General features: G+C 37.6%; 1 protein-coding gene across 6 annotated transcripts in view; it reads left to right on the top strand.

Annotated features, from left to right (window-relative positions):
- The window catches only part of LOC5575316, a 64272-nt gene extending 40374 nt beyond the window's left edge, over positions 1 to 23898 (top strand). For 5 of the 6 annotated variants that reach the window (XM_021850660.1, XM_021850655.1, XM_021850659.1 and 2 more), the window contains exons 3-6: positions 16706 to 17511; positions 22035 to 22233; positions 22297 to 22455; positions 22882 to 23898. In XM_021850660.1, coding sequence (XP_021706352.1) covers positions 17048 to 17511; positions 22035 to 22233; positions 22297 to 22455; positions 22882 to 23067 — 1008 coding nt within the window. In that variant the 5' untranslated portion in view covers positions 16706 to 17047 and the 3' untranslated portion in view covers positions 23068 to 23898. The remainder of the gene's footprint in view (positions 1 to 16705; positions 17512 to 22034; positions 22234 to 22296; positions 22456 to 22881) is intronic. The other variant, XM_021850657.1, reaches the window with a different exon arrangement.
- Positions 23899 to 24799: the final 901 nt, after the last annotated feature.

Genomic DNA, 24799 nt, shown 5'->3' with positions numbered 1-24799 from the left:
TTTCTTTTTAAGATTTCTAGCTCAATTCAAAACAAATCTTATAAACTTCATGGTGGTTCAAGTAAGTCTTTCAATCCAAATATCATAAAAATCGATTGAGATTTAGAGAAGTTATGGCTATTTGTTGTTTTTCGACGTGAATATTGTAGTTTTTGGTCAAACTTTCGTTGCATGGATCCAATTGAAGATGAAATCTTTTTCAATATTTTATGTAAGGGCGTTTCTAGATCTATCATAAGGTTGCTTTGAGGTGTATTAGTTTTTGCATAAATACTTGAAAACAACTTTTGGCCCATGGTGGGGCAAAAGTTCGAATCAGCGGGGTTCGACCCATGTATAAAATCACGGAATAAATTGCAAATTGCCTAAAATCCACATATCATCTTCAAATTTAGTTAAATTTGTCTGATCGTGTGAAAACTGTCACCAAAATTTTACATTTCCACTTAATTTTGCGAAAAACTGCTATTTTTGAGTATATTAAAATTAACCCGGTTTTGGGCAATTTTTTGATAAAAATTTAGTTTATATTTTTCGTCAAACTTAAGTTTACGGCTGGTGTGAAGTATGCCTGTCATAAAAGGATCGATATTTTGTGTTTTAGCCAGCGAACTTTTGCCCCACCGGTGGGGCAAAAGTTCGAATAAGACAATCAATTTTGAAACTGTTATAACTTAAAATGGGTAAATATTTGGACACAAGTTTGTTCAGAAAAATTATAGCCAATATGTTGAAGGTTCACTGTATGGTATTTGTTTTGTTTTAACTGCCGTTGTTTTCCTGGAAACTTTGATTATACCACTAAGGTCGAACTTTTGCCCCACCTTACTCTAAACTTTTTTATTTCGCGTCCTAGAGCTTTCGCGTCTTCGACAAAGTAAAACGTGTTCAAATACGACAAGTTGTCGAACATTAAAATTGTATCGAAGGATTGTAACCCTCTAAACAACCCAAGTGCTATGAACAATTGTAAGATTTTAAACCATCATTAAGCAAAGCCTCGTCAAAACGAAAGAAGAAATTAAGAATGAGAAATATATTCAGAAAGCTCGACATTGATTCCATAATTGTTATTAGAATGTTGTGCAAAATCTAATGCATGGAATGAAACGAAAAGTTCGAGCATGTGTATATCTGTAAGTATATCAAGGATTGTTTTGCCAATTAACTCTTTGGTGTAACGAAATTAATTGGATATCGAAATAAATTGAACAAAAAAAAAAATCACTGTGAGTTTTTTTTTGGATAGATTTAGCTGGACGCATACCTTATAGTCTGGTGTATTTAAGCTTACTCTCTCCTTTACGTTTTCCATTTCAGATCCTCTTCAATTATTCGTGAAATAAACGCTTCATCCCACGCTGTTTTTCCATTTTCAATTCTCGATGTTTTCATTTGTTTCACTTCAGCATAAAGGCACTATTAGCTCGGAGCACAACTTAGCCCTTGCAATCAACCATTTTTTTTCTCTCTCTCTCTTCTGGTGTTACTCCACTTGAAGACGGTATATTCGAGCTTTTGAAATGCGAGAAAGTTTTTGCGTGATGACCAACTCATGTCAAACTATGCTGGTGAAATATAATACACAAAAATCAGGAATAAGTGCTGTTGAGTGATAAGTCCCCATCCACTGTTCATTAGATTAATTCTTCTATAGTATAGTAGTATAGTACTCAGCAGATTTTCGACCCTTGAAGAGTAACCAAATAATTAACATTAGAATTGATGTATGACTTTTCTCATCCCAAGGGAAGCTCGAATTGTAGTTGCCCGAGATAAATATTTTTTTATTTCTTAAGGCTCAAGAATTCATCATTCAGTCATAAGCAATAATCAAAAATGAAAAACCAGTTTTTTCGTTCAAATTTGAAAAAATCCTCATGAAAATCTATCATTGCATTATACACAGAAAGTGTAATGCAATGATAGATTTTCATGAATTTTGCTTCGAATTTGCGCAAAAAAACTGGTTTTGAAAATTTATAAAACGATGATGGATATTTACCACTTAAGGGAAGAGCTTCAGGTTTATGGCAGTTTCTTTCGTATTGATTAAAGAATCTTCAAATCAAAAATGAGAAAATACCCATAAATACCAATAAATAAGTAAAAAGGGAAAGAAAATTTTGACTCTAGCTAGGTTAGAAATATAATGTGTGAATACGATGGATTTCTTCAAGTCGAGTCTAGCACACGACACTGAAAACGGGCTTACAGTTACAGTACGCGTGTCTGTCAAACGATACAAAATCTAGTGTAATCAAATGGTAAAGTACCAAATTCGGGTTTTCACTTATTTATGGAATCAAAGTTTGACAAAGCTTCAGAGCATTATGTTAAATAATTCATACCTCTTAATGTGAAATAAGGTCAGGTACTTGATGATAGTGTAGAGGCATTCTGCATTTGCCTCAATAATGCAATGGTCATCCTCATGTTAGCTGTCCATTGTTGTCATCATGTGCCATGGGAATATTGCATTCAGAGTGTTGCTTTTAAGGGCTGCTCACTGGCGATGAATTATCGATTCAACAATAGAACAAACATGATTCCTATATTTCAAGAAACAAGATTTCTAATGTTTTGTGTAGGTTTCTGCAATTCAGATGCTCCGATGCGACTAGTTGCGTTGGTATTGATTATGTAGAATCATGAATTACAGTTCTCCTTCTGTCACAATGGAATGGCGCTTGAAATGAGGAAAATCATTTTAATTGAGTTAGACGTCGCATTTATTATGCACAGATAATTTGATCTCCATAAGGGCATGTCACCGTAGTTGGCAAACAAAGCCTGGTCAGTGCTCAAACAGACCAGACTAGATGAAATTTTGGCGTTCTAAAGATACATTAAGACCTCCATCAGTTCTGATCTTTCCGATGCTATTTTGTTGCAGATGTATCACCAAATAGTTATGTTCCATTATCACTGCATATAATGCAAATATTTTTACATGTTGAATGCTCGGGGTAGATTTTCCTGGCATCAGTCTGTCTGAACACCGACCATTTGTGAACCTAGGAAACCGAAAAAAAAATCAAAATGCAAGCCATATATATAGCCTTGAATAATACGAATTGAGAAAATTATGCTACAGAAATTCCAGGGAGACTGATTGAGAGAACTATTATTACAAAAATCAAAAATATGAAAGCTAATGGCGATGATGGAATTTTCTGCATCCTCATCAAGAAACATCCAGAAAGTAGTTTTTCATTGTTAGTTCATATATTAAACCAATGTTTTCGGTTGTCATATTTTCCTGGTGAATGGAAAAATGCTAGAGTTGTTCCAATTTTAAAACCAGACAAAAATCCTGCAGAAGCTTCTAGCTATCGTCCAATTAGTTTGCTTTCCTCCATAAGTTTACTTTTTTACAAGGTCATTTTGAACAGAATGATGGTCCACATCAGTGAGAATTCAATGTTTGCCAATGAACAGTTCGGATTCCGCCATAGACATTCGACCACTCATCAACTTTTATGTGTACCAAATTTGATTCGTTCCAACAAATCTGAAGACTATTCTACTGGTCTTGCTCTTCTAGACTTGATTGTAAAATAAAAAAAAACTTTAATTTTAGAACATACATTGTTATAATAATTCAAAGTCATCTATCAAATCATACACTTCAGGTTAGTTATCAGAACTCCAGGTCTGAAAGACTTCCTGTAAGAGCTGGTGTTCCTCAAGGCAGCAGTTTGGGACCAATATTATACAATATTTTCACATCTGACTCAGGGATCTCAGGGATGTCAATAATCTTTGTTTACGGAAGACACAGGCCTCTCCGCCAAAGGACGAAGCCTGCGTGTCATCTGTAGTAGATTGCAAAAGAGTTTGGATATTTTTTCTTCATATTTGCTAAAATGGAAGAACCTAATGCTTCCAAAACTCAACCAATACTATTCCCACATAAACCAAAAGCCGTTTATTTGAAACCTTCAAGTAGACATGTTGTCACGATGAGAGGGGTTCCAATAAATTAGTCAGATGAAGTTAAGTATATAGAGCTCATGCTAGATACAAATTTAACTTTCAAAAATTACATTAGGGCATTCTAGCCAAATGTAACAAATATATACAATGTGTCAATCCACTTATTAACAGAAAATCGAAACTGTAATAAGAAGCTTTTAATCTTCAAACAAATTTTCAGGCCAGCCATGTTGTATACTGTCAGGACAAGCGGATTACAACATAGTTGTAACAGATTTTGATACTTAGTTAGTGCGTTTTTTTATAACTAAATATGTTATAATTTTGGCTGGTTAGTAGTTAAAATAACATAATTTCCTCTACACTAAATAAAATTGAAACAAAATATGTAATGATTTATAATATTCAAATAAAACAAAATTTAAACTCATTTCGATATTTTCCATAACAGAATTATAACAAAATTGTTATCTTCTTACATGAATAAAAGCTATTAATCTCAGAGTTTTAATAACATATTATGTTATAATTATGTTTTAAATTGAAACAGCCTTTATTATTATAACTATTTTTTTAAAATATGCTATTATTTTCTCTATCAACTCCAAGTGCTTCTAACAAAATTTGTTATTTGTAACAAATCTTGATAAAATTGTGTTACAATTTTGTTGTAATCCACTGATCGGGTACAAATATGGACTTGCTGTTGTAATACCATAATATCATCTGCAGAGGATTCAAAATAAAATTTTTGAAAATGATTCTGAAGCTTCCTCTCTGGTATAGTACTAATGATTTACATGGAATATCCAATGTTGAAACATTGGAACAAATGTCGAATAAAATAATTAATAATTTTAGACAAAAATCGTTGCAATCTTCTATTGTCACGTTAATGCGTTATATATTTAGGTTTAGTTAGGTTAAGTAAATTGAAACATTTTTTCCACTTTTGCTATACCAAATTAAGATGATAGTGTTGTCTAACACAGAACACAACAAAAATAGAAAATTATGCTACTGTTTGGTATTCATGTTCTCCTGTGATGAACACCAAGTCAAAAATTGATACTTTTTGGTTTCATTATGATTACGAAATAAAGATTAAATATTTTCTAAGGATTCAAATTGATCCGTTTCCTTACGTTTCGTAATTGGCCTTGCGAAAACGTTTGGCTTAGTTCATCATGTACAAAATATGCCATGATTCAATGGGGTGGAAGGGGGTCAGGCAGAGCGATACAGACCTTACACATTTTTTGGTGGCCTCATACGAAAGGCCCCCCTTGTTGGTGGTCCAAAATTACCAAATAAAGTGTGACATCCCTAATGCTGTTTCATGATTTATTTTTAATTCATTTGCCTGAGTGTATATAATCTTTTAGAGAACAATTCAACTTGGTTCTGCGAATTTGTGTTCTTGGAAGCTCGAGGTGTGGAACCTTTAGAGCGAGTTCGTCTTAAAACCACAATGTCCTAGCATTAGGTGAATCGTGAACGTTAAACCTGCTAATATTGTTCTAAGATCAGGTCAATCAACGTCCACCACAAAAGAGCGTACCGTAATCCGGGGTATCATTGATCAGCGCGGTAACATTGATCGGAATGACTCATCTCGTGAAAAGTTCGTGTCATCATTTATTGATGGTACATTTCTAAATCATGAATGGTGCTTCTCTTTCTTATATTTATGATCTAATGAAAATTAAGATTTTTGCGAAAATTGCGTTTACCTTAGGCGTAAATTTGTCAACTTTTTGAAACAATGATTTAAATGGGGTTTCTGATTCACATAAGTTCTTAAAACGATATGAGCAACGAAATTGCGGTTCTTACCAAAAATGGCGCCAAAAACGATTCCGTTGTCAAAATTTTCATAATTATGCTCAATTAGGCAACATTGACAAATTACTGTAAAAATATAGAATTCCCTTAGGAAATTACCTAGCTTTAGGCGTATTCCGTGGTTCGAGGTGTTTTTAATTTTAAAATAACTCAAAAAGTAAATGACTTGTAAGCGTTTGGCCTTCATATTCAGCTTTGGGGGCCATGATTTAAGTAAGAAACGGCATTTTCAATATTACCGAACGTAGTTTCCACAGGAGATCAATGCTACCCATAGCAGCTAAATAAAAAAATCACTCAAAACATTTTTTTTGAACATGCTTGAATCTTTCAAAAAACAAAATGCAGTATATAGTCACGAGCTATGGGTGGCAGTACAATGCACACAGTGACCCGCAATACCGTTGTTTAAAAAAATGTCCATTATGCCAGGGCTTTATTGATGAGGTCATTATGCAACTCTGGGACAATTACAAAATCATTAGAAGAAATCGCGAGAAATCCTGATATAAAATTTCAATTTATGAAATGTTACAAGAAATACTCAACAGTACCAAAACACCTACAAAAGCGCCTAAAAGTTGACCAAGTGGTTTTCAACTATTACTTATTTGTTGCGGTTGTTATATTTAGATTTTTTTGCAATTCCGTTGCAAATCAATCAACTTTTCATTGAGAAGTTGACCAACATAACGGCCTACTTTTCCTACCAAATAAAACAGTGCTGAAAAGTGCTACTTTTCAGCACTCTTTTCGGTGTTGAAAAGTAGCACTTTTCAGTACTGTTTTGGTAGGCGTCAACCGAACAACCCAGTGTCCTAGTCTCTTCATGCCATGCTTATTGTTCGCGGCGTGTGAGTCGAGACGAGTCGTTCTCACCTCGGGTGACGTGATGTTAATCAAATGGAAGCGAGTCGACACCTCACCGACTCGTCTTGCCTTACATGCCGCACAGAAAAAGCACAATTGCATCTGATTCTTGAGTTTGTTCTATGTCTGGCGTGAGGTGTGAATTGTCGGTGTCGTATAGTGGTTATCACGCCCAATGGTATGCGTTCCCTAGTGTAGATGTAGTTGTGAACCTTAGAGGAAAACAATATGCACTCTGTCTCGAAAAACACCCAGAATCCGGGTGTAAATTTTGCAAATTGGGTAACATTTCCATATGCATTTTGATGAGTCTGGAAAGCGTGTGCAAGTTTATTTGAGGAAAACAAAAACAAAATGTGTATGACGAGCGTATGCTAGTCTACGTGTGTTCAAATGTCACTAAGCTCTATAGCGAGGTGACAATTCTAGACTCGAGCGAAGTGACTTTCCATTTGGTTTACATGGCGAGTCACTTCACTAGAGTCTACATCTGTTGTGCGATCAGGCTCCGACACAGGTTGGCGATACTGATGTGGGGTCGGATCGTCCAGCATTTGTAGTCACTGTGCATTCTTACCTGTTCATTCCTCTAATAATCTAATATGGAATATAGATCTGCATGATAACGATGGAAACGAGAAGAATCGTGACATTCATGTGTCACAGCCTACGTGATTGAAAAATACTGAATTGAAACTACGCATGGCTGTATGCCCATGTGGGTTCTCTTGCAATGTTTGTTTGTGCTTTTAGAGTTCATCGAATTGAAACGGCATTTTTCGAAATAGCAAAAAATGTTCTATGCAACTCGTTGCAAAACTCGATTTTTTTCAGCACTCGTTGTATTTATCCAACTCGGCGAGCCTCGTTGGATAAATGTACAACTCGTGCTGAAAAAATCACCATTTTGCAACTTGTTGCATAAATAACTATTTTACAACTAAGGTTTAAGTAGGTATGTCTTATGCTTGGTGTACTGTAGCACAAAGAAAACCCAACAACAAAACACACACAATGTAAACAAGATTCTGACTGTAGTTCTTGAAAGTACACACCTATACTAGCAAAGCATACTTATATACTTCAAGCATCACGCTGATGCTGTATACGAAGACCGAGGTTTGTACACAAAATACAAGAGCAGGAGGATCGATTGTAGCTTATTAACATGATCAGCAAAGTTTCTATTTTTTATAGAAAACATAGTTTATGAATTTTGACTAAAAAATGTGAAAAATTGCCATTATTCGATGCTCAGATGACCCGGGAAGCAACACACTTTGTACAGTAGTCATAAGAATTTTATTTAGTCTCACATTAAACTTAGAATTAGCTTTATTTTAACTTTAGGGGACGAAATAATGTTGGCACAGAAGTAAACAATTGATGTCATATAATTCGTAAGGTGTGTTAGCAGCGTGTTGCTCCGTTGATGGACTGATCGATGCTCCTCCTCTCATCATCGTCGGTATCCGATGTCATTGTAGGTTGCATATGTGATAATTTCACTCTTCATTTGGTGAGTTATTTTGGGTAGTGTAGATGTAGAAAGTATTTGCACACAGATGAGTTTTGTTGTGATCGAACAGCCATATTTTCAGACTTTTCGTATATAAACACTACGAAAAAAATGAGATCACCAACACGGCATGTCCACAAAAGTTTTGCTGTTCTGTGTGAAGAACATTTCGCCCAATAAATCCAAATTTATGTTGATAATTCCAAATTTCGAACTTATCTATTCAAAACCCAAATAGGATTAGTATAGGGAACACATCAAGGAACAAGACAGAATTATTTTACATTCGATGACCTCGAAAATGTTGCACCGTGTAATTAGAGAATAAATCACGTGATTATTATTTTAGTCTATAATAGCACTTACATCAATCGCTTGTTGCAAATCTGCTCTGATAGGCTCTCGTCAATAAAATATCTGCACGGTTCAACAACATCTTCCTGATTATATTTGAATATTATTTTTGCAACTTTCTCTTTCGACATTCGCATTTAGTCACCAGCAAACTGAAGTATACCGTATTGGCAGATAATGGAGGAATTGCGTGTACAGACCAAGAATCAGCTGTAGAGGGTTAGTTTTGCCGAAGCTGGTCCGCATGTTGAGGCTACTCCTGCCGAATTCTATATCAAATCGGTCAGTCACAGAACTCGACCATCTATGATTTGCAGTAAATCTTGTACATGGTTTTGAGGATTCTACCCCATTACTCCGAATGCCATTAACCCGAACGCCATTACCCAGAATTCCAAAACCCCGAACGACCCATCACCCCGAATGACATTACCTAGAATTCCAATATCATGGGGAAATATCATCAATATCATCAGTTAATTCGGGGAAACAGCATTCGGGGTGATGGAATTCGGAGTAATGGTACGTTCGGGGTAATGGAATTCGGGGTGATGGTATTCGGGGAAATGTAATTCGGGGTAATGGGGTTAGAATCTGTTTTGAGATGGTAGTATACATTTTTTCTATACATAAATCGATTATTATGACGAATACGTTCTAAAAATGACGTATGGATTTTACAAGCAAAAATTTGAAAAAAAATGGTTCCGAAATTGTTGATATTAGAGAAAATCTATGGAGAAGTTGCAGTAAACCGTTTGGGCTACATATACTGATATTTTTTAATACGAAAAAAATAAGAAACAAAACTAAAATGTTAAATAATAGAAAAACCCTATTTTTATTGCATTTCTCAAATTTTCATTATATTATCTTGTTTGTCTCAGAATAAATTATGATCGATTTTCAAGATTTTTTTATTAAAATAGATACGTTATGATGATCAAATAATAATCTTGAAATTATTCTGAACCATTATGATTATCATGATAATTTCTCTAGAACTAGCAATTTTTGAGTTATTTGTAGCTTAACGCAAACATTAATTGGTCGGCGTTAAGTCAGAGTGGACCAAGTGACATTTTTGATATTTTGAGAAAAATGGGTTTAAAGTCTAACGCTCTGTAATTTTTGAACTCGTTTAAATTTCGGTTCAATATTTTTACACGTTTTTATGTTACTTTCAAACAATATAATGTGAAGTGATAATCATGAAAAATCATAATCCAAACCTCTGATAGAACGATTTTTTGATGGACTATGTGTACTTGGTCCACTCTGACTGAACCAAAGACCACCGTTCAGTGAGCTGGTTCACTCTGACTGAACAATTTCTTGAAACATATCAATCATTTAATGGTCAAATTGGGTGCATATCTCTAAGATAAACAGATTATCAAGACCCTTCGACACCAGTATCGTAAATTCTTAAATAACATATATAGTAAATACCGAAATCAGTGGCATTACGATAGCTTGAAAAGTAAGGTTTCGCAGAGTCAGGGCGTTGAAGACCAGAAATATTCAAATGTGCATTCAGTCAGAGTGGACCAACTGAAAATCTTGAGTACCGACCAAAATATGCTGGTCCAATAAGCGGATCGTAGGACATGCCATACATACACCATAGAACTACCGTAAACTTCTATCGGACTCTTAAATTTGTAACGGTTACGCGTCACGAGGTCAGAATGTCATAACAACTTAATCCACTTATGCGCCAAGTGAGCAAACCAAGTCTACCCACATGTGGATCAGCAAGATCTCCCAGCGAGACTCCTCAAGGCGAGTCGTGTTTCCTTAATTAGACTAATCCCGAACCAATCGTAAGGCAATTGCCGTTCAATTTCACCCAAAAAAACAAGGATCAACCGAAAGAACAAAATTATAACTTCAAGTACCGACAACGATCAAATTTTCTCATTTCTTACGTTATATTTCAGGCCTTAAGGGAATTTAAAAACTTCTTATCCATGGATATTAAAACGTATAGAGCTATAATCTTAAAACTACTATTGGTGTATATAGGTTTCTTTGCGAATGAGTATTTAACTTAATCAGCTAGATCTGACCTGTTTGAGCAGCATGCCGGTTAATTCCAACGATGTCACAGCAGGGGGGATACATACGGTATGTCGCGCAACACTACAGTTCACTCGGTGGCGGCTGCTTCACGGCTCTTCGTCGCAACGTGTTGCGAGTGGTGTGCGGCACCCACGGTAGAACCCGATCTCAGTGGTGAGCACCTATACCCTCGGCAGAATGGTGCGACGGCCAAACTACTTCGGCGGCGTATTGAATGATGGCCGAACTGCACGGCGGCTCGACGATCGGAACTACGCAGGTGATTGTCTTCGATTGCGTTTAAGCGATCCCGATGCTGTCAGTTCAAATGCTGATGGTTTCACGCTTTGCACCGATGGAGGGAGCTTCCATGAACGAGGACTCCTCTTGATATTCCCTTCGAGACCGCGGAGCACGATGCGAATTTGGCGACCGATCGTCTCCTAAGGGCGTGGATACCCTTGGGCCCTGGGATGCGCGAGGGTCGAATGCTGGCTCGACGACGAGGGCAGGCCTACAAGCCGCCGGGCTTCGGATTCGTCCCTAGAAACAACGACGGCGTGTCGCTATTTCCTGCACCCTACACCGACACCTTCACTTGAAGGATAATGATGTCCTTCAATGAGATAATACACATTCGCATTACAATTTTGCTCACATTCGCATTACAATATGGTATAAATAAAAAGTAGAGAGATATACCTGGTCCTCGAGGGAATTCTGCACCTGCACTACAGAATTGTGTGCAGTTTTTTTTTCAGTTTTTGTAACTTCAGGAGTTTTCTATAAATTCAGGTAATAATTATTTGATTTGCTTCTATTTGTTCTTCTAAATTTTACCCACACTTTGTACTCAAAAACTTTTCATTAGGGCCAATCAATTTAGCTTCACTTTTATCCACCTTAACTTCTCCTACTGTAAATACAATTTAGTTTAATTAATACATTTGGATTCAAAATTAGCATTAAATTACACGCACTTTAACTTTCTGATCGTCTTATGATACCACTTAGATTTCAACTTTTCATCTAAAGAACGTCTGACTGTTTCAACGACCGAACTGAGAAGACTTGATCGTAGTTTTTATTTTTCAATTGTGCCCCGACGCTAAGCCCGTTTTTTGTTCTGTAAGTCTATTGTATTTTAGAAAAACAACTCTTCAGTTGGCAGTCCAACTGATGAGCCTGATGATCATCGTTCTTAGGTGATGAAATAATCACAACAAAGTTACCAATCGAGTGGTTTAAAATTGTGGTTCAATCTCCCACTACTAGAGGCGCTCATGTTGTACAAAAGTTATCGTTTAACCCTTGCTGGTCCCATGCGTCAACTTAGGTTTTAAATTTTATTTTATTTTATTTTTTTTTGGCGTGAATGAATAGCGTTATGAAATGATAACCAAGTGTTCTTCTTGTAACACTGTTACAAATTGACTCATAAAATGCGATAATCAATCATTTTATTGCTTTTCAACACTTGGTCCGCTCTGTCTGCACAGAATTTGTTGAAATTTCTGACCACCCATCCGAATATGGTCGGCGTTAAGTCAGAGTGGACCAAGTGACATTTTTCATTTTTTGAGAAAAATGGGCTTAAAGTCTAATACTCTGTAGTTTTTAAACTCGTTAAAATTTAGGTTGAATATTTATACACATCTTTGTGTTACTTTCAAACAATATAACGTGAAGTGATAATCACGAAAAATCACAATCCAAACCTCTGATATAACTGTTTTGCGATGAACTATGCGTACTTGGTCCACTCTGACTGAACTGAAGAACACCGTTCAGTGAGTTGGTTCACTCTGACTGAACAATTTCTTGGAAAATAACGATCATTTAATACTTGCATGGTCAAACTACGTGCATATCTCTAAGATAAACATATTATCAAGACTCATCGACACCAGTATTGAAAGTTCTTCATTAATCCATATCGTCAATCCCGAAATCAATGGCATTACGATAGCTTTAAAATTAAGATTTTGCAGGGTCAGGGCATTGACGACCAGAAATATTCAAATATGCGTTCAGTCAGAGCGGACCAAGTGAAAATCTTGAGTACCGATCAAAATGTGCTGGTCCAATAAGCGGGTTCTAGGACATTCTTTACATACACCACAGAACTACCATAAACTTCTATCGAACTCTGAAATTGACTCAAAAAATACCATAATCAATCAGTTCATTGCTTTTCAACACTTGGTCCGCTCTGTCTGCACAGAAATTGTTGCAATTTCTGACTACCCATCAAAATATGATAAATGGCCAAAAACCAAAATCAAATGCATCGAATCAAGTAAAATTTATGAATTCCTATTGAAAGATAAATAGAAGCATCATTCGATGTCGAAAAATCTGACAAATCTCTTGAAATATTTTTAATTTCCTCGCATTCCTCAGCGCGCTGATCATTTTCGCTGTTATGGTTATAGGCACTTGGTCCACTCTGACTGCACACTTTTATCGATTTTTATTGATCATCCAAAGTAAATTTATTGCATATCTCTCGCATTTTACGAGATTTATCAAATCTGATCAAAGTGAAATGGAGGTAAGGTAATTTCGCATCTAATGAAAGAAAAATCCAGTTTTCCCAAGTTTTGTACTTGGTCCCCTCTGACTTAACGCCGACCAATTGATTAAATAATAAAGTTGGTAGTTTTCATGAGTTATTCGTGATTTTTCATCAAGAACAAAAGGTTTTCGAGAGTAAAGGTTTATTTCATTGTATTGTTGTTATTGTTCTTGATGGAGAAACACGAATCAATTATTAAATGGCCTATTTTATTACTGATATAATATTTTTGCATTCAACCACAAATAACTCGAATATTAACATTCTTAGCTAAGTGATCATGATAATCATTTTTATTAAAAATAATTTCAAGATTATTGTTTCGACCTCGACACGTATTTGTTTAACAAAAAAAAAGGGTTCAAGAATCGACCAAAACTTTCCCATCATGGAACTTTGTCCTAAACATCTTATTTCATTTATTTAGTTAACAGGGAGTCGATGCCGGTTATGGACCTTTTGCGTATTATGGACCCCCTACAGAAAAACATAAAATAAACACTCAAAGCAACCTCTTTCCTATGACAGTCATCCGGGGGAACTTCAATTGCATTGTTAGTCAGCAGTTTCAGGCAAAATATTTGGTTCGAGGCGCATAAACACAGATATTTGAACAGTTTTGTAAATGAAACCACATGAGAGGGTCCATAATAAGCATTTCCAAGCATTTTCTGCTTCTAAGGGGTCCATTAGTAGCATTGAAACCCTATTGAAAAACTGCATCAACAATTTCACGTCATAATACTCGGTTCGTAGCCGCATCCATCCTCGGTTTTGCCTCATGCTCGCCAAATCGATACGCACTAGATCCGCCCACCTAGCTTGCTGCGCTCCACGCCTTCATGTACCAACCGGATCCGACGCGTACACCATCTATGCAGGGTTGCTGTCCGGCATTCTTGCAACATGCCCTGCCCATCGTATTCTTCCAGCTTTGGCTACCTTCTGGATACTGGGTTCGCCGTAGAGTTGGGCGAGCTCTTGGATCATTTGCCACACACCGTTTTCCGACGTTCGAAGACTCCAAGTGCTTGCAAGTCCTTCTCGAGAATCGTCCACGTTTCATGCCGGTAGAGAACTGCCCGTAGAGTGTTTGCACATGGTACATTTGGTGCGGGTGTGAATCTTTTTTGACCGCAGTGTCTTGTGGAGGCCATAGTAGGCCCGGCTTCCACTGATGATGCGCCTCCGTATTTCACTGCTAACGTTATTGTCAGCCGTCAGCAAGGATTCAAGGTAGACGAACTGGTCCACCACCTCGAACGTATCCCCGTCTATCGTTACACTGCTACCTAGGCGAGTACTTTGTCTTGGTCGCATTCACCACCAGTCCAACTTTTGCTCCCTCGCGTTTCAGGCGGATGTACAGGTTTGCCATCTTTTCAAATGTTCGGCCGTCCATATCATCCGCGAAGCAAACAAATTGACTGGATCGCGTAAAAATTGTACCCCTGCTGTTAAGCCCGGCTCTCCGCATAACACCTTCTAGCGCAATAATGAACGACAGGCACGAAAATTCATCATCTTGTCGTAGTCCATAGCGGGATCAAAACGAACTGGAATGTTCGCCTGAAACCTACACACAATTTTGCACATCTTCCATCGTCGCTCTCTGCAGTCTTGTGAACTTCCCAGAAAAGCTGTTCTCATCCATGATTTTCCAAAGCTCTACGCGCTCGATACTATCGTATGCCGCCTTGAAATCGATGAAAAGGTGATCCTTTGGGACCTGGTATTCATGGCATTTTTGGAGGATTTGACGTAAAGTAAAGTAAAGATCTGGTCCGTTGTTGATCGGCCGTCAACGAACCAGCTTGATAACTTCCCACGAACTCGTTTACTATAGGTGACAGATGACGGAAGATGATCTGGAATAATACTTTGTAGGCCGCATATAGAATGGTGATCGTTCGGAAGTTCTCACAATCTTACTTGTTGCGTGTCTTGTAAATGGGGCATATTACCCCTTCCTTCCACTCCTCCGGTATGTTTGGCCAGGACCCATCCCTACGTTGTATTGTTTTCCGAGAGCATCAAAATCCGTAGGAAATCACCAACACAGAAAACTAACTACAGAGGATGATTTATTTCCTCCGAGGCACAAGCTGACACTCGGAGGGTCAACGAAACACCCATGTTCTGTTTCCAAGACGGTGCAGACAAATGACCAGCCTATCCTGGTTCATCTTTATGAGTTTAGCTACGATACCATCCTTACCAGCAGTTGTATTTATCTTGAGCTGGTGAAAGGCATCCCTTAACATCCAACTTTCCTCTGTTGTCCCGGCCTTCATTGCCTGTGCTCTCTGCGTCATGCAGGTGTTTGTCGAAGTGCTGCTACCACCTTTCGATCACTTCACGCTCATCCGTCAAAATGCTCCCATTCTTATCCCTGCACATCTCGGCTCGCGGCACGAACCCGTTGCGGGATGCGTTAAGTTTCTGACAGAACTTACGTGTTTCTTGAGACCGACACTCTGTTCCATGTCCTCGCACTCCGTCTCCTCCAGGCGGCGTTTTTTCTCCCGAAAGAGGTGGGTCTGCTGTTGCTGTTTCCGTCTATAACATTTCTCGGTCCCTTGCTGCAGCATGACAACCCGCACTGCATTCTTCTCCTCAAGAATCTGCCTACATTCTTCGTCCCAAACATCTGTATACAATCGAAATGAAAGTTTAAAAAATATATCAAAACTGGGGTTTTTGTATAAATAAAAAAAAAAGTTTTAGTGTTAAATTTTTCATCACAAAAAAAAATATTTTTTTCATGTTCCCCAAACGGTTCATTAATACTTTTTCATAGAACGTTTTCTTCTAAAATTAACAGTTTTGGCGCTTTCGACTCATTCTGGATGGTTTCTCCATGAACTAATACCGTAAGGTGATTATGGGGAGGAAGAAAACGGTCTGAGGCCAAGGATAATGACCGTATATCTTCTATTTTCACAAGGGTATTTTATAGTCAACTTGCTTGCGATGAACTCTCTTTTGGCGTATAATGCGGTTATCTAACAATTAACGAATCCGATAAGGCGTGAACATATCGATCGCATTACCAATCAAAGGTGACTCCTGGATCGTTAACTTATTCCACTAACACAATATCCAATTTCGCGAAATCGTGTGTTTCCATTATCTCTAATAATTACCTTAATTGCAAACCTTCCGAGATTTCAATAAAAAATGATTATTTATTACGCACGCTTTTTAATTGATTTACAGATCTTTCAAATTAAATTGTCAAATAGACACTCCTCAGTTTATCGCCTCAGGGGTGTATCTACAGATTCGCCCCTCACAAAAATTTCTCTACTAAACTGAATTATAAACTTACAAATCCAATCTTGTTTTTATTTCTTAGTGCTGTACTAGTTCAATAATCTGAGAATTTTTTTTTGACGTTCATATTTAAGTGTACATATAAACATTTTCCGATGGAATGCATATTTAATTTTACTGAATAATAACTGAACTGGAGAATACTAACTAATCATACATTATTTTTTTCCTTCATCACTGTGATGTTATTCCCCTTGCAGATACTCAAAGAAGCCTCTCTCAGCCGATAGCCATCTGTAGAAGCATGATAAATGTAATCATTCACCTCTACGATGTGGGACACTGAAGGATAATAATAAATATCCGTTGGCTTGCACCTCCCCTCTGCTCAAGCAACTAGCAATGGCTTACCTTAAAAGGTCTCATACTGGTCACTGGATCTGTTGGAAAACAGCGATGTAAGATATCAATCGGGGACCACACAGATTATCTGCAAACGATTACTCGTGCCATCAGTATCACGGAACGTTTTCCATATTTAGACAGCCGTTTTTACCCATTCACAGTAGAATCCCCCTTTCATCTAGTCGCACGACGAGGAAATGCATTTTTGGATCGATAAGCGCTCGCAAGCTTGTGGTTTTGGTAGAGCACGGGTGGCAGCTTCCCTGTCCGGTGGTGGAGGGCTCGGTTTCGGGCATCCCAGACGAATACCCAGAAAATCAATGGTTACCCCAATACATCGGTTTCAAACGGTCGACTGCACCAGGCCTCATCTCTATCGACAACAGCAACAGCAGCAGCAGCAACAACAGCAACAATCACAGAACAGCAGTCATCACCAAAATTACCACCAGCAACAGCATCAACAGGCGAGCAGTAATCAGTCGCACATTCAGCATCATCAAGCTCAGCTTCATAGCAGTGGCCACTACAATCAGCATAATAGTATAGTTTCGCCGCCAACGCATCACTCACAGGTCTCGTCGCAAAACCATCACCTTCATCAACAGGCACAGCAGGCAAATAGTTACCATGTACCAGTTGCAGTTAATCACATTTATAGGTACGTACACGTCAGGAGCGGATTACACTATTTTTATCATCGTTTCCGGGAAATAAGATACAGCAACTCCCTGAAAGGTACAACTTAAAATTCCGGTGGATGAAAATTTAAAGATATTTTTATAAATCAATCGATATTCTTAGCGGACGCATTCAAAAGTCACTTTTGAAATGAAGCACAAATAAGAGCGTCTGGAGTCTACTAAGAATATTGGCAGGAGATTTTTGATCGTCTTTTCGAGAGTCCGAAAAGAAATTTCCAAGAAGAATCTTGTCAATATTCAACAACAAAAAATCAGTTCAAAAGTTCAACAAAAATTCCTGCTAGTAGTTTGGTGAAAGAGTACGAAAGATTAGATTTGCTTAGAGAACTGTCTTCGAAGATTTTCACACGATTTCAGAAATTTATCTGAGTATCACTGAGTACATCTGAGATTCTATCAGAATCCGCAAAATTCTCGGCTAAAAATTTCCGAAAAATTATCCAAATTTTATCTTTGTTAGCTGCTTTATTTTATTAACTTTCTTCTTAGACGCCAACGGCCGTTGAACAATTTGTTAAAATTAAAAAAAAAAATCGTTCGCCAAATTTTTTTTCAAAAATGTTCATGGATTTTACCAGGAAGCTGATCAAATTGTCATAAAACAGATGCAAAACAAACAAGAGAGCATGTGCGCTAAGAATCATTTGTCCCAAGTTTTGCGGATTGGAATAAAATCTCACGAAAAATTTTAATGACAAACATAGCAGGCAACATTCGGGGACTATCGAAATACTTAGAAATCCTTTTTTTAAAGTTGCCACAGGAAATCGAGTTGATATTCAGAAATTTTCCATATAAAACTAGAATTTGAAAACAAAATTTGTTTCCGTGGCAATCTGGAATCAAACCAAGAACCTTGTGATTGATATTCCCGTACGTACACACCCCTGCTTCTTCTTTCTGGCGTAACGTCCCAACTGGGACAAAGCCTGCTTCTCAGCTTAGTGGTCTTATGAGCACTTCCACAGTTATTAACTGAGAGCTGTCTTTGCCAATTGACCATTTTTGCATTTGTATATCGTGTGGCAGGTACGATGATACTCTATGCCCTGGGAGTCGAGAAAGTTTCCAACCCGAAAAGTTCTTCGACTGGTGGGATTCGAACCCACGACCCTCAGCTTGGTGTTGCTGAATAGCTGCGCGTTAACCGCTACGGCTATCTAGGTCTCTTTTATCCGTACACCCCGCGCCTATCAATATTGCAATAGGTAGTCGTTCCATCTTTAGTAAGTCGAAATGTATGAATTTCGATAGTTCAGTTCGCTGAATTTTGTTATGTGGAGGAAGATCTCGAAAATTGTAATGCAAAGCCACGCACGCGGTGATCAATCATTGTCATATTCTGTTCAAGTTGCGATAAACTGTTGTAGCGGAATAAGATAGTTGCAACAAAAATCAATTTATTGACAATTCACTGGCTAAGTATAAAGTCGAAAACTATGTCAGAAATTTTCAATGGATATCACTGCACGGAGTAAACAAAAAACGCCTATTTGAGTATTTTTAACTTATTTTTGAGTTATTTTTTTCTCCCTATTTCATTCGCTCCTTCTATTGTTGTCAAAGAGCGAATAGCAAAACTAAAATATAAAACCTTAGTGCGTTACCGTGTGGGATCGCTACGCCCATGTCCATTGCCCTCTTAAAAGTCCATGTAACCATGTAACACGTCCAAATTTGAAAAACAGGAACAAATAAAATGACCCGATTTTGTCAGGTTCCCCATTTTGTCAGTCTAAAATTCATCGAGGGGCTGACAAAATCGGGTCCTTACTATTAATATAAATAAAAATACAGTTTTAAAATTACACTTCTTATTACAATAAGTCATAAGATGTTGTTCATGCTAGTTTGGTACAAGTAAGCCATGATTTGAAAATTGTAAAAATCCAAATCAGACCGCTCAACATTGTAATGATAGGTTTGTGTGCCTTCTTAGTGATTTGCTAAGAAGAGTGAGAATAGTTTCCAACATGTTAATTGTCATATTCGCCCTTTCCTGAAACAACTGTTTATCATGATGACTTCTTATATTGAGTATTTGTAACTCCGCTGGAGTAATTGCAATTTCTGAACAGTACAAAAACTGTTTGGGAGGATTATTGTGCTGTACGGATTTTGATTCATCATTCCAAATTGAATCTTAATCCGTACAGTGCAAAACTTCAACACATCACGTTTTAGCCAATAAATCTGATAGTATGAAGCTGAAATATGACGCTGATGATTTAAGAAAAAGCGTTGAAGCAGTTTACAATGACCAATAATTCCCGAAAGCTGCGAATGCTTTAGGTATTTTGAAAATCACCTTCAGAGATGCGGTAAAACAGGGGATAGACAAAACTTTGCCCAAACTCAAATGCTTATAACTTTATGAAATTGGATGCATCCAGAAGCAGTCGATGGCAAATTTAGTCTAGATTCAGGAACTTGCTTGACCATGAAAATTGGCCATTGGACACCGGAGATGTTCCAAACATTCTGAGATCATGTCCAAATGACATTTTTTTTTTCTGTCGCTTGTATTTTTGTGCGACAGATGTTTACAGTTTTTCTGGAAACTAGAACTTATTGGAAGTTCAATGCCGGTGAACGCTTTTTCGATAGAAATCTTCAGATATATGACCATTTCCGTAAAACTGGATCCGGAAAATATGGTCAGTCATATTTGTATTGCAAATCATGTAAATATTATCTAGAGCTATGTGTGGGCATTAAACATCAAAATTATGCATTCAGCAGCACCATTATATGCACAGACCACTATATAGTAGGTTCCAGGTGCCCTGGGGGAAGTGGCCAATTAGGAGCATGTCTGGAACCATATCAATATGGGTGTCAAACTTCTAGATTTATGAAGGTAAAGCTCCCGGAAGCATTTTCAGAACCAGCGATGGCTAGACCACTGTATAGCAGGTTATAAGTGCCCTGGGAGATGTGGTCATATTCCAAATTAGCCACTTCTCTGAGGGCTCTTGGATTCTATTATAAAGTGGTTATTACATTTTGTTGTTCTGAAAATGCTTCACATCCTCCAAGGTCCATGGTAGACGGTGATTTTAAAACTTAAACTAAAAATAAATATTAAGCTTAGTTACCCCAATTGATATGATTTCGTACATATGTGAAATTGGCCACTTCCATCGGGGTACTTCGAACCTACTATACAATGGTCATGGCAGCCAGTGGTTCTGGAAGTGCTTTCAGAAGCACCACCTTCGAAAATCTTTAATATTTGATACCCATATTGAAGTAACTTCGGATATGCTTTGATTGGGCCATTTGGAATCTGGGAATCTGCCGTCATTATTCCGTCGATTTTCACGAGGCTTCCTACTCCACTCCATGAAAAACACCTCCAGACCATCACATTTCATCACATCACACCTCCATGCGTCACCGTTCCTTGGATGTAGCGCTCCTGAAGCTCGAGCTGTTTAACCGAAAGCGGCGGGCTCGTGTGTGGTGCAGAGCGCCACATCCAAGGAACGGTGAAGCATGGAGGAGGAAATGTGATGGTCTGGGGGTGTTTTCATGGAGTGGAGTAGGAAGCCTCGTGAAAATCGACGGAATAATGACGGCAGATTCCTAGATCAATTTCTGATTTTCTTTTCTTTTTCTTTGAGTAAAATTCTTTTTTATCAAAATTTCGTAAGTGCAACTTTAAAAGAATATCAAAAATAAAATATCAAAAAAGATTTAAGTGTGTTAACTTTAATGTGAACCAAATCAATGAGAGAAATTCGAAATCTGGTGAGGTGGGCACTTTATTTTGCCTCTCAGTGTATGTTAAATGTCTCTATCCCATTATTAATAGAAAATCAAAACTTTGTCTTAAGAACAAGCTTTTGATATTCAAACAAATCTTCTATTGCCACGATTAATGCGTTATATGTTTAGGTTAAGTATATTCAAAGCGTTTTTTTTCTCTTATAAGCAGGTGAAATCAACTCACCTGTAAAAAATCTGAACTGCTACGGCAAATGAAATGTGATATGTTGTTAACAAAATGTTAATAAAATCTTAAATTTGTTTTACCAAATTAGGATGATAGTGTTGTCTAATAACACAGAACACCAAGATATGAGAAATGAATGTAATGTGCCCCTGGAATTGCAAAGCTTCACAGTAGATGGCATTGATCCCACCAAAATTTCGAAGATTACTAACGAAATTCCAATCAATGATTTCCATAAGAATTCAAAAGATTCATAACCGGAAGCCCATACATTTCTTCCAGAATTGCCACGTAATCCTAGGATTTTATCCGTAGTTCTGGAGAAATTTCAACAAGAACAACACTTAGAAATCTTAGACCCCCACCCCAGATAACTAAGTGGTTTATGGACAGTCCCTTTTTACTTCTTCGATTACAATTAAAACAACCATTTGGGAGCTTTTATATCAGGTTTTATTGCCAATAGTAAAAGCTTTGTTTTATGCACAACATAACCTGACTTTTGTTTTATTTAATTTACAGCAATTCATCATCGCATCCGAATGCAATCGAAATCGATCAGAACAGCGGGACGCTCGGAATCGGAACGCTGAACCAACATGTGCCCCACGTTGGACATGATGCTCAACTGCTGCCAGCACATCTCAAATGCGGCATGTGGGCTTCACTTGCCCTGGCGACGGTGTTCGTCGCGGGAGCCAAATTCTACTTCGACCATCAGGTGCCATCAGGAGAAAAGATTTCAAATGCATGAATTTCTGATATATAATCCATCTCCTTTCAGGGTACCGGACTCGAAGTGCTTATATTTTGCGCATTCTCGGCAACGTTTTTCCTAGCAGCATGCACAGTTTCACTTTGTCGACGTCCACGGGATATGCAAATGCCCGTTAATAATGTGATATCGGAGACGATCTCCAATGGAGACCAAAACTCCCTACAGGTAGGCACAGCGCTGCACAGTGGGAAACAGTATGGACCCGGCACCTAACTTATGCGGCTGTTTGTGATTCCCGAAAACCTTTTTCTTTTCTTAACGTCTCATAACGTCCTTACTGGGACAGAACCTGCTTCTCAGCTAACACTAAGCGAACACTTATGAGCACTTCTACAGTTATTAACTTACTTTACCCAGTTATTAACTTAACTTTCCATTACGAAAAGATCCTGGACCGACCGGGAATCACACTCAGACACCTTCAGCATGGCTTTGCTTTGTAGCCGCGGACTCCAAGCACTCGGCTAAGGAAAGAATATGAAAGTTTTCGAGAATTACAATCAGCCGTACGAATTCGGTGCCAATTTGTGTCCATATTTGCCCACTGTTTGATGAATTGCAACTGAATTAATCTCTTTATTTTCATTCCAGAACAATCCGGACCTAGTGAGCGGAACTCCTGCGACGCTATTAAATGGCAGTCTCGGAGGGACACAGCAGAATTCGCTGGGTGTGCTGGCACCTCCGCCTCCCTACCATATTGCCATTCTGCTGCCGGAAAGTACGAAGGAAACGGATGAAACGCCGCCGCCATCATACGATAAAATAGTGATATAATAATTATTAAAACAGAATCAACTTGATACCGTATGAGTTACAATTGCACACCCATCCGCATATGGTCATGGCCTATATTTATATGGAAGCCCACGATATGAAGCCCTTTGAAAACTTCAATGCTGTGCAACTGGGGTGTACTTTATGAGTAGCCGTATTTGGCGCGGTTGTTTTCCAGAATGGTTTTCTGGCGCTTGTTCAAATTAAGTCATGTTAAGTAAGCATGCTTGTTAGTTGCGTTTGTTAAGATGATTTTTTGTTGATACACTTGCATTGCAATCTTCTGTGGGATTTAGAACAGTACAAGCAAAAGCAAGAGTTAGAAGATTTCTTGGGAAATCACTTGATTTCTCTCTTAGTTAGAACTTTTATTTGAAAAGCAGAAATTATCAGTTGGTGAATAAGTCTACCACCAATTCAAGTTTTCTATCAATTATATTCATGTCGTACGCGAAGCAAACCAATTGACAGCTGAGTTATCTTTGTCTTATCCAGCAAATTTTTATAGTCCATCTCTTCCAGGCGGGCGGTTCGCTGTATAGATCAAGTATTCTTCCTAGATGTATGGAACCAAATTATGAAATCCCTGGGAGGTTTCTGAAAAAATACTGGACGTTTTCTGACGAAAACCCTGGTACGATTATGATGAGAATCCTGAAAATATTATAATAAGAACCCTTTGAAAAATCTCTTTGAGAATGCCGGAATTTCAGGTGAGATCTCTGCAATGTCTCTTATGAGAATCCTAGAAAGTTTGAATATAATCGTTGAAAGATGTAATATGAATCTTGAAAGAATTATCCAAATCTTGAAAGAAAATCCAAAACAATTTCTGAAAAGAATCCGGAAAAAATAATAATCAGAATACTGGAAGGATTTGAATACAAAATCTGGAATGATTCTGATGGAAAATTAGAAAGATTTTGATGAAAATTCTTTAGAGATTCTACTGAAAGTGGATTCTGATGAGAACTGCGAAAGGATTCTGAAGATTTCTACGAGGATTCTGATAAAAATGTCGAGACATGATCTCTGTTTTGAATCCTGAGAATGCTGTGAGGGTTGTGAAGAGAATTCTGATGATAATCTCGAGAAAATTCTAAACAGAATCCTTAGAGAATTTTGATGAGAATCCTGCGAGGGATCTTATATGAATCCTGTGATGATTTTGATAAGAAAATTCTAAACAGAATCCTTAGAGAATTTTGATGAGAATCCGGCAAAGAAACTTAAATGAATCCTGTTAAGAATTCAGTGAGCATCCTGAGCAGATACTGATGAGGAGTCTGCGAGGATTCTAAAAGATCCCAGAAATTACATGAGAACCTTTCTAGGATTCTCATCCTTTCTTCCAGGATTCTCGATGGAATCAAACTTTCAAAAATAAATGATTGGGACATTATTACTGAACCTGAGTTACAGCACGATGAACGAATTAATCTGAAAAACTCATGTTTAGCTTCCGATAGTTTTGTCTTCACGAAACAATTGGACTTTATATCTCGTGATGAAAATTTGCTTCAAGTTTTCATTTATATGCCAATTGATGCCGTTAAAAATATTAATTTGAACTCCGAAACCAAATACCGGAGCTTTTGAACAAAATCTAAAATGGTCACTATTAGTTCGAAACGTCCCAACTTCTACTCTAGAAGTTTTCATTTGCTGAAGCAATTTCATTTGATGTTTCACATAATGGGAATTTTATAATTATAAAAATCGTTTTTTTAAT

The sequence above is a fragment of the Aedes aegypti genome, chromosome 3 (assembly GCF_002204515.2).
Source record: "Aedes aegypti strain LVP_AGWG chromosome 3, AaegL5.0 Primary Assembly, whole genome shotgun sequence".
NCBI lineage: Eukaryota > Metazoa > Arthropoda > Insecta > Diptera > Culicidae > Aedes > Aedes aegypti.
This window is presented reverse-complemented; position numbering and strand designations above follow the sequence as displayed.